At 39.2% G+C, this 13,661-nt stretch overlaps 3 protein-coding genes across 4 annotated transcripts; all 3 read right to left on the reverse strand.

The window, feature by feature from the left end:
• Window positions 1-1,872: 1,872 nt before the first annotated feature.
• On the reverse strand, window positions 1,873-2,898 carry cldn8.3 (claudin 8.3). The gene has a single exon (XM_016530547.1). The coding sequence runs from the start codon at window positions 2,896-2,898 to the stop codon at window positions 1,873-1,875; it is 1,026 nt and encodes a 341-aa protein (XP_016386033.1).
• A 4,167-nt stretch (window positions 2,899-7,065) lies between these two features.
• LOC107722269 (claudin-4-like) lies at window positions 7,066-11,738 on the reverse strand. Of its 2 annotated transcripts, XR_001637794.1 has the most exons (2): window positions 10,420-11,738; window positions 7,066-7,076 (listed from the first exon to the last, which is right to left on the reverse strand). XR_001637794.1 is itself a non-coding variant. In XM_016530548.1 (1 exon), the coding sequence occupies exon 1, from the start codon at window positions 11,660-11,662 to the stop codon at window positions 10,781-10,783; it is 882 nt and encodes a 293-aa protein (XP_016386034.1). In that variant the 5' UTR covers window positions 11,663-11,738; the 3' UTR covers window positions 10,414-10,780. The 2 variants fall into 2 exon arrangements, 1 of the variants encoding a protein (XP_016386034.1); XM_016530548.1 differs by lacking the exon at window positions 7,066-7,076 and having other exon boundaries at window positions 10,414-11,738.
• LOC107722270 (claudin-8-like) lies at window positions 7,282-8,172 on the reverse strand. The gene has a single exon (XM_016530550.1). The coding sequence runs from the start codon at window positions 8,101-8,103 to the stop codon at window positions 7,291-7,293; it is 813 nt and encodes a 270-aa protein (XP_016386036.1). The 5' UTR covers window positions 8,104-8,172; the 3' UTR covers window positions 7,282-7,290.
• Window positions 11,739-13,661: the final 1,923 nt, after the last annotated feature.

A 13,661-nucleotide genomic window follows, 5' to 3' on the forward strand; every position in this document is an offset into this window, starting at 1 on the left:
AATTCTGACTTTATAACTCGCAATTGTGAGTTTATATCACGCAATTCTGTGAAAAAAAGTCCGAATTGTGAGATAAAAAGTCGCAATAACCTTTTTTTATTTTTTATTCAGTGGCAGAAAAGGGCTTCCATACCATTGACTTCCATAGTATGATGGGAAAAAAACACTATGCGAGTCAATGAGGACCAAACGAATGTGAACCATCCCTTTAAGGCCATCTACTCGTTAATTATCATATAAGTAGAGGAGGTCAGGGCAAGTGGTAACATTGTTTTTGAAAGTCAATAAGAGCCTATTTCAGGAAGATTAAACAAAGAAACAATGAAACACACACACACAAAAATCACATTAGAAACTGAAATATCCCTTGTGACAACTAACCCCGATCTTCTCTATTTAATACATATTCTCTCTCAAAGCCACATTTGATAGAAACAGCAAAGACTTGGAAAACAGTGCATAATCTCCACATTTGTAAGGTGCAATACAAAAAAGTACATAATGATGCAGTATGATTTTAGTCCTCTGTTGGCCAAAAACAGAGAATGATGGGAGATTCACATGACATCTCTTCAAATATTGTCATGTTCTCAGCTCCAGGACAAACTCACAGCTGTTTATTTAGAGAATAACACACCGCTTCTTAACAGCCAGCAAATATACTCCACCAGTTTGATGTGCCGTATGCTGATTCAGTGTTTGCTGTCCACATGCCCCAATGTGAAACAGAGGTTGTTTATGAGGGCTGAATGCAGCTGGCATAACAAACAACAGTAGCATTGAGTTCACGACTCCAGCTCGGGATCCGTTAACAGTTTTACCTGGAGTACGAGTGGTTTACGTTAGTATTGACATTGAATGACAGCTGCTCATCCGGTGAGGGACGCCCTGTATTCCACCTGCATGCTGACATTTTAGCTCATAGGACAAACACCGGAGACTCTGGAGCTGCCTTCAATAGCTTCTGTTCTCAAATGATGTTGAAAAGAGCAAAAATATAAATCCATTTCCCACTTTTAAGAACCATATGAAAAAAATAAAGCATTAGCAAAATGTGTACTTTAATAAAATTAACAATTTGTGATTTAGATGTTGCATGCATTGCATACTGTATATTGCTCTTAGTCTCTCTTTCAAAATAATTAATAAAATGTTTGTGTAATAGGCTACTCTACAAAATTAAACTAGACTTCCAAGCACTGCACAAGATATCTTAAACAATAATCTAAACTTAATCTAAAAACAAACTGCAACAGTTAAAAAAAAAAAATCAAGATGTAAGCTTTCATTTTAATCTGCCATTTTTATTTAAGATCCAAGCCTTGGGTATGAAAGAATTCATGGAAAACCTGATATGAAGAAAAAAAAAAAAGGATTTCTAGACCTGGAAATGTAATGAAATTTAATAAAATCTTTAAAAAAAAAAACATTGATTTTTTTTAATTAATATACATATTTTTGTAGTTATATCAAGCTCTAAAATATTTTATTGGGTAGAAGTTGCTGAGAAATTACTATTTTTGAGTAAAAAAAAATTAATTAAACAATCACAAGTGACTAAAAAGTCATGTAAATTAATTGGTAATAAAAAAGTGAGAATAAAAGAACACTGAGTTATTGAAACTTCTGGAATTGTGGAATATAGCCAAATTCTTTATAATTATGTAATTATTTTGATATACTACCACTCTCTTTGGCTGAAAAAAAAAATTTAAAAGAGAGGAGAATATTAATTATACAATTTTAAAATATTGTCTTTGACAATGGGGGGCTTTGGGCTGAAAAAGGTTGAGAACCACTGCCGTGAAGACCTTCATATCCCCACAAAACTTTTTGAGCATATTTGTTTTTTAATAAATAAATAAAAAACACTTATATACGCAATCCAGAGCTACTGTCCGAGCTGTGCGACTGCACCCTGGAGTAGTTGTACCCTACGAAGAGCGGATTCTGCGGCACAGGATGAAACGTGGATCCGGTGGCGTATGAAGTGTACGGATCGCTGCCGTTGCTTCCTTTAAAGTGTGTGGAAAGCTGACGCGGGTAATATGTGTTCCTGGGTACGTACTGCATCACATTTTGGCCATAATAGTTCGGATTCTGACCGTTCTGACTGTACACTAAAGACCCTGTGGCCATGGCCTGCATACTGTAGGGTGAATGTTGACCACTAGAGGGCGTAATGGCGTAGCTGAACACGGACGGCGAAGGCTGTTGAATGGAAAGACTGTTGCTCTGGACCAAAGGCTGGTGTCTTATAGAGTTAAAGGTCTGGAGGCGGTTTAAAATGGGTTTGTTAGCTGGTGGACGAGCATGAAATGAGCCTGATTTTGGATCAACACGACGACAGAGAAATATAATTCCAGAGGCCAACAGAAAAGCACTAGTTACCCAACCGATATACAGCGCCTCTCCTAGTTCCCTGCGCTGGGCGTCAATCAGTAGAGGGTTGTAGAAGTCTCTAATGATGGTGTGGGCCGTCCAAGAGACCGGGGTGATTACGCAAACGGATGCTAAAATCTGCATCACCCCCGCAGCCATTGCAATGAGGCTTTTGGCCCGCGGTTGATCCCTGAGACACAACGTGCAACGGAGGCCTACGAGAGACACAAGCAGCCCGACTCCAGACAGCGCCAGAGCGCAACACGTCAACCCGCGGGCCGCCTGCAGGTCCGGCGGCAGGAACAGCAGAGAGTCGTAGACTTTGCACTGCATGTGGATGTTGGCCTGTCTGAAGCACGTCATCCACAGACCCTCCCAGCGCGTCTCCATCACGATGATGTTCTCACCGATGAACGCCGTCACTTTCCACATGGGAAGGCCCGTGACAGCCACCGCGCCGATCAGACCGATGATGCCCAGACACAGGGCCATGAGCTCACACTTGCCCTGAACCATCATTGACCTCAGACTTGCACGCTTTTGACTATGTCATCAGTTTTCCTAAAAGCAGAGAAACAGACATATTTGGTTTCGAAATATACATGAGGGGTCTTTGGCACAAGACGCTTCTTCCCTTTAATCTGTCAAGCTTTTAACAGCACCAGACAAATGCTTTTAAATGCAAACAGCATTAAGGGAGTTTTACACTTTTAAGAGCCACTGCCAAAATATCTACTATAATAATAAATAGACTATATAAAAATATTTGGGATTTACAGTACTGTGCAATAGTCACAACATTTGCTCTAAGATATCTTTTGCTTGCTCTGTATCTTTTTGCTTTAGTGTTCCAGTATCAATTTTAGAAACATTCCATTGCATTGCATATATTGTAATGATTTTTAGTAAATTAATGTTTTTATTCAGCATGGATGCATTAAATTGATCAAAAGTTACAGTAAAGACTTTAATCATGTCGCAAAATATTTGTTTTTAAATAAATGCTGTTTCTTTGAAAATGTATCATGATTCCCATACAAATATGAAGCAGCACAACTATTTTCAGCATTGATAATAATCAGAAATGTTTCTTGAGCAGCAAATCAGCATATTAGAATGATTTCTGAAGATCACATGACACTGAAGACTGGAGTAATGATGCTGAATATTCAGCTTTGATCACAGGAATAAATTACATTTTACAATAAATTTAATATAGACAATGGTTATTTTACGATTGCAATAATATTTCACAATATTACCATTGTTAATTGTGATTGGTATGGCTACTTTTGTATAGATAAAGATGCTTTCAGCCTCATGATGGTGTAGTTATTGCCTCTACTAACAGGGTCTCTTTGACCTCTTGACCCAGGGCCGTTCCAGGCATAGGCGAGCTAGGCGGTCGCCTAGGGCGCCACCAGCTGAAGGGGGCGTTAAACAGAATTCACCTTTTCCTTTAACAGGCTCACTTTCATTTGCATAAAATTATGCTCAATTTGGTTCTTAATCAAATGTTTAATTCAGTTGTACTCTACCTAGGGTTTTTTTTTTCTTCTGAAGAACATGTCCTGAATGAACGTCTCCTCAGATGACGGCAAACTACCCTGAACAAACGAATGAATCCACTCACCCTGTTCTGAACAAGGATAATCCTGTTGGGCAGCGATTTAATGTCCAAATCTTGAGGTCTCGAGTCTGTTAGCCAAACACAGGTGTGTTAGATGTAGTAAATGTTGTTCCCAGATTAAATAGGGCAGTGTAGAGAGAGTGTGGTATTATATGCTTCAACAGTTTAAGGATAATGATAAACTTACTCTCTTTGTTATGGGAAAGTGGCATAGCCGTATTCTAATTGGTTGAGGCTGATGAGGGTAAGTGGAGATGCTGATGGTGTGTTTACTGACCAGTGGTCATATATGCTGGCAAGGTCTCTCTCACATAAACAAACACACTCTCAAATGAACAGATGACCTTGACTCACAAAGTTATAAAATTCTCTTCAACACTAGAGGGAGCCGCTGCGCCAATCTGGTTACAGGTAAGTTAGTTCTGTCAGGGATGTTTAACTAGCGCTTTGGAAGCTGAAACGAGTGTCCTTTATCCACCTTATTAGGCAACGAAGAAGTAAGCTATTTTATGTGAAGATTCATTAGGCGCTATAGATAACTAGAAGAATAACAAAGTGCAGTAAACGGTAAAACTTGGCTATTTGTGCTGTAAACCAGTGTGCTTATAATTACGATGATAAATTAAAATCATATGATAAGAAATACCAGTTTACAATATCAAGCCGCATAAATAAATGGAAGCGAATGACACCGGAAGCCACTCGAACAAATATGGCCGCTTCCTCTCTTAAATTAAAAATAAAATGGAAAGTCTGTCACTGAGTAGGCAGCAACCTACAGTTTTGTTAGCTATGTTTGGTTGCTGCTAAAAGCATTATCTGTTTTTACTGTCATTATTGTCATTTATCATGCATACATTTGATCCAAAGCACAAGGTGTAGTTTAGCTTTACCAATGACTTCAGTAATATTCTGGGTCACTTCTGCCTGGTGATGACCCACATATTTTGCATTAGCAACCTGAACTGAGTCCACCACAGTGCATATTACGTAATACCTCTGTTTTAAAACCTAGTGAGCTGTCTTGCTGTTTACTACCCACTCAGGTAGCTAACTTTTAAAAAAGAAGCATCCTCACTGAAACTGAACCACATAAGTGAGGGATTTAAAACACTCAGCAACTTTTTGCTTCAGAGAAATATCAATGAAATAGGACACAATTGTTCTATGCTTAGAATATTGCTAAGCTAATAATGCAAGACCCTACTAATCATAAAAATACAGTGTGCATATACTCTGTATTTGTTTAAAAATTACATTTTTAATTACTCAACTATGTTTTACCAGTATTGTTTGGTATTAAATCAAATGCAAATGCATTTATCATTTTTTCTTCGACTTCAATGAGCTCATCACAGTGCATTCTGGGATTGCATTCTTCATGAAGGACGACAATGAAAGAATCTCATCAGACAAGTTGCTGCCTATATTTATTTTACATTGAAGCCTATGACAGTATTGCTGTTGTTAACTAAAACCATTAAAAATATTTTTTGTTAATTGAAATAAAATATAAATATACTGTAAGATGAAAGATGAAACTTAAATGGATATTAGAAATAATGGAACTATCTGAAATAATATAAGTTTAAGCTGAAGTACTAACGTTACTAAAACTGAAATAAAATAAATGTAAGCTAAATAGAAATAAATATGATAATAAATAAAAAATAATAAAAATGACAAAAGCACATAAGATTACTAAAACAAAACTGAAAATAAAAAATAAAGCTAGTTCAAAATATGAACAAGTACTATAACAGTATAAATAATACTAAAAAACAATTGGCTGCGATTCCTTAAAATGCTTCACAGCAAAGTTCACCAATTTTGCACTTGCTGCATAAGGCAAAGATTTATTTATATAATTATTTTTATTCAATATGCTATGTTTCATCGGATTAAAAAAAATGATGCACTCGGTCTAGTTATAGCAGCTCCCAGTGAAACGGGTCTCACACCTTAGTCTTTCCAAAAGTATGCAGTTAAAACTTTAAAGCTGCTTGTTCAGTTTTCATGTGTGGGTGTGTATTTCTCAGTTTTCACAGCTGAATAGCAGATAGTTCTGATCCGTTTCCTGGTTCTGTTGTAGCACTACTATACTCACAAGCAGCTCTTGTGTGACTCATTCTCTGGGTGTGTCAGAGACGCTCAAGACAATAGTCGTCTTACGTTTCACTGCGGCTTTGTTTATTTGAAGCTGCAGGGCATAAAGATCTTGAACGCACTGAGCTAAACTAAACCACCAAATTCAGCACCTGCCTGTAACTCAGACCCCGTGACTTTTTGAGAAAGCATGTCCTCTGAAGCATAGAGATGAACAGATTTCTTCTGAGAACTATTACTGTGCAAATACACAGCAGAAACCAGAACACAATCTTTTAAAACCACCTGTACATGCAGAAAGATATGAGGAGGAATAGCAAATATCTTATCATTAAGGATATGTTTTACTAGTTTATTGAGTTAAATCATTGTATTGTGCTTTGATATTTACATAAAAAAACATAATATCTGAATATTAAACACTTATTTCCTTGTTTCTATTTTAAACATGCAGCTTTCAGATAATACAAAAATACCTCAAGTAACATACTTTACAACATCCTGAGGTATGATCTGTACTTTACAATGAATCATATAAAACAAAAAAAATTTTTTTTAAACAATTCTTCATCTCAGTCACAGACAGTTCTCTTACTTACATATTTAAAAAATGCCATTGAAACTATATTTAAATTCTGTCAAAAACATTCCCAAGAAATAAAATGAAAAATATTAAATGTAGGCCTAAATTTGTTACATAGTTTTTTTTCAAATTTTCTTTTCGTAACATCTCTCGTTAGAAGTTCATCCTTTCCATCTTTCATTTGCACCAACTTAGACATTTAAAAAGCCAAAGTAGAAATGGTATTCAAAAACATTCCTAAGCATGAAACAGTAAAAAATTAAATGCAGGCCCAAGTTTGTTACGTTTAAAACCGTTTCAATATTTCCAAATAGTATTTTTTATCTTGTGTAAAAAAAAAAGCTTTGGTTAGAAGTCCTTTTCATCTGTCATCTGCTCCTGCATAGATATGAGTAGAAATAACATCTAAATGTAGCCAAAAACATTCCCAAGAATAAAACAAGGGGAAAAAAATGAAATGTACGACTAACTTACATTAAAAAAAAAGTTTTCCAAATTTTTTTTTTTTTTAACTTTTGGTCGTCCTTTTCATCTCTCTCACACACACACAAACGCAAACACACAAGCCTGTAAAACGTCCAGCTGGATTTCAGAGATAAGCCACGGCGCTGCGGGCGGACGGATGTCGGGACGGTTGTATGAACGACTGCTGTCTGGAAGGCTGAATGAACGACTGTTGTCTAGACGGTTGGTATGACTGCTCAATGAACGACGGTGGCCCGGACGGGTGACTGTACACCGAGCGCGGCTGAGGGTGGTAGGCCACGGGTTGCGGCTGATAGGCCACATAGGGCGCGTTCCTGGTGTACATGTACCTCGGATCCGGGCCCTTGTCCAGGGGGCCGCTGCAGCAGGTGAATATGCACCCACCGGCGAATAAGAAGGCGGAAGACACCCAACCGATGTACAACGCTTCCCCGAGTTCCCTGCGCTGGGCGTCGATGAGCAAGGGGTTGTAGAAGTCCTGGATGATGGCGTGTCCGGTCCAGGAGACGGGGATGAGGCAGCAGAGGCAGCCCGCTAGGATCATGCAGCCAGCGATGATCAGAACCATCCGCTTGGCGCGGTCGTTCCCTTGGATGCACGCCGTGCACCTCATCCCGGCAATGGAGATTAGTAAACCCAGCCCGGTCAAAGCCACGGAGCAGCACATGAGCCCCCGAGCGGCCTGGAGGTCCGGAGACAGCGCCAGCAAAGAGTCGTACACCTTACACTGCATCCGAATGTTGGCCTGCCGGAAGCAGTTCATCCACAAGCCCTCGTAGCGGGTCTCCATCACAATGATGTTCTCCCCAATGAACGCCGTCACCCGCCACATTGGCATCCCGGTGCTGGCCGCCGCCCCGATGAGTCCGATCAGGCTCACGCACATTCCCACGATCTCCAGGGCGCCGCTCGCCATGATTCCAGGAGCCTGAAGAGTGAGGACTGGTTTCGACTGTGAGGTTTTGCATCCCGCTGGAATGGGAGCTGATAGGTGTTCACCTGTTCCCAGCCTCCGCCCTCTCGCTCAGGGAAGGGAGGGAACGCAGGGGCTGGTTGCTATGAAATCAAATCCCCCCTGCGAGTGTTTGTGTCTGGTTTTGTGTCACTGGGGGAGGAGGAGGAGGAGCTCGTAGCCGTGTTGATGTTTGCTCAGTAGGCACCGTTTTCTGGCAGAGATCCTGTTAAGTGAGGAAATGCAGCTGAAGGGGTTACTGAACAGCCAGATACAGGCAAACACACAACAGCTCTGGACTGCTGTCAATGTTTAACACCGCTGGTGTTGCGGCTCATTAAATTGCTGTCTGATATGTCCAGAAGAACATATGTGAAGTCAGCTGATGGCTTAATGTTGATGTTTTACCTTTAGTTAAAGGTGAAAAGTTTGTCATTTCTGCACCGCAAACGGAATTTCATTACTTTTAAAATTCTGTTTGATGCTGAGTGGTTTCTAGCATGTTGCTACACGGATGCTAGGGAGTTCTGAGGGAACCACAGAAAGCAACCACATAGCAACATGCTAAGTACCACTCAGAGCATAAGCAACCGTATAGTAACATTCTAAAAAAAACATTTAGAACTCCTTAGCAGCTGCATAGCAACACCCTAGCAACTGGAAAGTAACATTCTAAAAACAAAACATTCAGAACCCCTTTGCAGCTGCATAGCAACACCCTAGCAACCTTTATACAGTCGACCATTATTGTAGTTCCATTTGATGCTGAGTGCTTTTTAGCATGCTACTAAAGGCCCGTTCACACCAAGGACGATAACTATAAAGATAACGATAAAGACAAAGAGAAACGATATCGTTGGAATCACTTTCAAAACGATTTTTCTCCGGCTGATGAACGATAAAAAAAATTGACAGCCAATCAGAATCCATCCTGCTGCAACGAGCTCGAGAATTTAAAGTGGCAGACGAGCATGCGCTTATAATAAACAAACGATATCGTTCGCTGGTGTGGACGCTAATATCGTTATCTTTATAGTTATCGTTCTTGGTGTGAACGGGGCTTAAGTGGTTGGTAGGGTGTTACTATGCGGTTACTAGGGTGTTGCTATGCAGCTACTAAGAGGTTCTGAGTAGTTTTTAGAATGTTGCTGTGCAGCTGCAAAAGGGGTTCTAAATGTTTTTTTTTTAGATTGTTACTATGAGGTTGCTAAGGTGTTGCTATGCAGCTGCTTAGGAGTTTTGAGAGCTTTATAGAATATTGCTATGTGGTTACTAGGGTGTTGCTATGCAGCTACTTAGGGGTTCTGAGTAGTTTTTAGAATGTTGCTGTGCAGCTGCAAAGGGGTTCTAACATTTTTTTTTAGAACGTTACTATGAGGTTGCTATGCAACTGCTTAGGGGTTTTGAGTGCTTTATAGAATGTTACTATGTGGTTACTAGGGTGTTGCTATGCAGCTGCTAAGGGGTTCTGAGTAGTTTTTAGAATGTTGCTATGCAGCTGCAAAGGGGTTTAAATTTTTTTTTGAATGTTACTATGTGGTTGCTAAGGTGTTGCTATGCAGCTGCAAAGGGGTTCTACTTTTTTTAATGTTACTGTGCGGTTGTTAGGGTGTTGCTATGCAGCTGCTAAGGGGTTCTGAGCGGTTTTTAGCATGCTCCTATGAGGTTTCCAGTGTCTTAACAGCTACATAGTAACTGCTCAAACCACCTTAGCAGCTGCATAGCAACATCTTAGCAACATTTGTGTATTTTTGCAATTCCATTTAATGCTGAGTGTTTTTAGAATGTTGCTATGCAGAACACCCTAGCAATAACATAACAACATGATAAAAACCACTCAGAACATCTAGCAACAATCTAGCAAACTTTGCACTATTAAGCATTTTCTTCAGACAGTATACAAAATCAAGTTTCGGTTAGGTTTTCTATAAGATGGCTGACAGTAACTGTGATATTTTATTCATTTTCATCAGCGAGCGCAGTTAAGAATTTGGATCATAACATTGTTTTGCTGCGTTGACTTTTTCCAGTTACATCTTAAATCACATACACGTCTCTTTTGGTCACACAAACACACAGTCAGTGTCGCTCATGTCTGCTGGTGAATTTGCATTAGGGGTGTGATGCTTAGAGCTTATGGAGCAACAGAAGAGAAACATACACTGGAAAACCACCTCGACTGGTTCGACCGGTTCCGCCAACACTGGGCTAAGAAAAACAACAAAATAATGTCATCAGGTCATACAGACCAGGAACTAGTACATCCACAGTTCTTTTCACATATTTATTTAATACAATTACAATCAAACCAATGCTTTAAAAATGGACAGAGTGGAAAACAAACAATCATATGACAGAGTCAACATTAAGTCATGGATACACAGTTAAATGCTGTGTGGAAATATCCCACATGTTGGTGTTCTTAATTTTAGCACATATTGCATATTATTTCTGTGCAAATTACAAACTTTTAGAAAAGAAGGAAATGCATTCAAATCAAGTATGTAAAAACTAATATTCACATATACAGTCACATTTAATCAAATGAGGCTCCATCCGTCCTGCTTTCTTCTGAATCCTAATGCAGATTGTTCCCAACTCAACTTCTTTTTTGGAGTCTCTATAGAAGATGTTGTGTGTCTCAGTATCTTGAAGGGTTATAAACTGTCGGGACAGGAGAATAGGCCGGTTGATAGTTATACCCGGGCTGGTATCCGTATGCAGGCTGGTATCCATATCCGGACCTGTAGGAGTAGTTATACGGAGCCGATCCGGCCCGATAAAGAACAGCAGCCATGTTCTCTTTATCCTGGGTCCGTGGTGCATGTCGACAGAGCAGAATCACCCCGGCACAGAAAAGCAAAGCTGAAGTGACCCATCCGATGTACAAAGCCTCTCCAAGCTCTCTACGTTGGGCGTCGATTAACAACGGGTTGTAGAAGTCCTGGATGATCACATGAGCCGTCCAAGACACGGGAATGATGGTGGTCAAGCAGCCAGCCAAAAACAAACACCCTCCGCTCACCAAAACAATGTGCTTGGTTTTGGGACGGGAGTCTACCAGACGGGTGCAGCGCATGCCTACGGCCGACAAGATGCAGGCGAAGGTGGTCAAAGCGACGGAGGAGCACATGAGACCCCTGGCGGCCTGGAGGTCGGCCGGGAGAAACAGCAGAGAATCGTAGACTTTGCATTGCATACGGATGTTGGCTTGCCGGTAGCAGTTCATCCACAATCCCTCCCAACGCGTCTCCATCACGATGATGTTCTCCTCGATGAACGCGGTGACCTTCCACATCGGGAGGCCTGTGACGGAGGCGACGCCGATCAGTCCGAAGAAGCCGATGATCAGCGCAACCACCTCGCAGCAGATAGATTCCTGTCTCTTTCTCTTCTCGTGCTTCACCTGCTCATCGTACACCTCTTTCGCCGACTTCTCATCCGGATATCCTGTGTACACACTGTCGCCGTAGGTTTTGTCCGCGTAGGGTTTGGCCATGTAAGACCCGGCCGTGTAAGACATGATGTTCGAGTGCCAGGACAAAACGACGAAGGATCAGACACAGATGTAACGCTGCTCTCCTTCACTGCGGTGTTTCTCAACTGAGACCGGAAGATCCAGATGACAAGTATTTACAGGCAAGAAAAATGTTAATGATGTTATGTGTACAGACTGGTTGGTTCATCTGCTCCTGGAGAATCTGATAAACAGCTTGAAGGAAACTGGTGATACTTGAAATATTTAAACAAACGTGCTCACGGCTGCCATTTTCGAATTCTACCGTTAGGTGGCTTCTAAAGATGAGTATTTTCTTCAGAACAAAATATAAGCACAAAATAGCTTGTGGGAATGTTTAATTAAATTGTAATTAAAGATAGCTTTTAAGGTAACAAACAAATATAAAAGTTAGTTAAAAATATGACTTTGTGAAATTACATAACATGCTTATGTACAAATGTATTACTCACATCATCACATTAAGTGTAATAATAATAATAATAATAAATATACAAAATAAACATATTAAATAAATACTTACCAACTTACCCAATCAAACTAAAAAGTATCGAACACTGCAAAAGACAAAAAAGTTGTTTATTTTATAACATGCATATATACAATTTTATAGCTCGTTATAAAAATACACTACTACTAATATTTAATATAAAATAATAATTATTATTAATTATAATTATATCATAATCATTGTGATTGCTTTTATTAACTATACACACACACAAATATACTGTATGTTAAATGAATATAGCTAAGGAGACTCTAATCGAGTTCTGAGTAATGTTTCATTTAAGTTTCAGCTTTGTCTCATGTTTTTTTCCCTAAAATTCCTGGGGAAAAACAAACAAATCAAACCATAGGTCACATATAAAATGAATGTGTTTAGAAGCTCAGATCATTTAATGGTTCATCTCTTGGAAGAATTTAAAGGAAAATGTTTGGGTTTATATTAAGATCTCTGACATTGATTGCATGCTTCAATATCTTGGCAAATCCAAGCACAGTTTGAGCTATTGTATCTTCTGAAACTCTGAGAGATCTTAAAAGAAATCTGAGAAGCAGAAGACTAAAGCAAAAATATATTTGCTTTCCACTGGGTTTCACTGCTATCTAACAGAAACAATCAAGATATTAAACATACATCATATTTGTGATTTTTTCTTTTCTATTGTTACTCTCAAAAGAAACTTTTTTTTTATTTTGTGAAGACGTTCCTGAACTTGAATTCCCCATGAAGTCCCTGATCTACTGCATTTTCCTTCAGCTGCTGTTTGTCAGTGAGCGGTCAGGTGAGTTACAGGTATCACAGCGTTTCCAGGTAAGATACTGAACTAGAACCTGACATATGATGGAGGTGGAACCTGAGAGGCTTTAGTGTTAAAACACACACACACGCACGCACGCACGCACACACGCACACTCACTCACACGCACGCGCACGCTCTCTCTCACACCACACACAGTCTCTATATGTAGATATATCATCCATCTAACAGCAGTCCATCGTCAGTGTGGTTTACATTTAGTTTCACTTACAGTAAATGGCTTGTTTTGAATGTGTCAGATGCAAATCAGCAAATACAGACAGCATGTCAGTATTTTTCGGCATGTTTTCTCGTCCTGTATGCTTTGTGTATACAGTCGGCTGGAGTGAATATGACTGATGCAATGTTTTTAAAATAAAAGGTTTATATAAAAGGTATAATTATACATAATGGACTATTTGATTATAAAAGGGAAAACTACTTTTGAACTTTTTTTATAATTTATAACTTTTTTTGCACAAATAATGCATTTTTTATAGATTACCCTGACAGCTTTTTTACTCTCATTCACAATTTCATAATTCAGACATGTATAGAAATAGCTGGGTAAATCATATGTTAGCAGATGCACAAGTTAATGTTACCATTTTCCTACAAACACAGAGCTACAATAAATCAGTTCCCATAATATTTAAAAGTACAATATTTATTTATAAATATAAGTAATAAAATACTTTATG

The sequence above is a fragment of the Sinocyclocheilus rhinocerous genome, unplaced genomic scaffold (assembly GCF_001515625.1).
Source record: "Sinocyclocheilus rhinocerous isolate Xijiao unplaced genomic scaffold, SAMN03320098_v1.1 scaffold2589, whole genome shotgun sequence".
Classification (NCBI taxonomy): Eukaryota; Metazoa; Chordata; class Actinopteri; order Cypriniformes; family Cyprinidae; genus Sinocyclocheilus; species Sinocyclocheilus rhinocerous.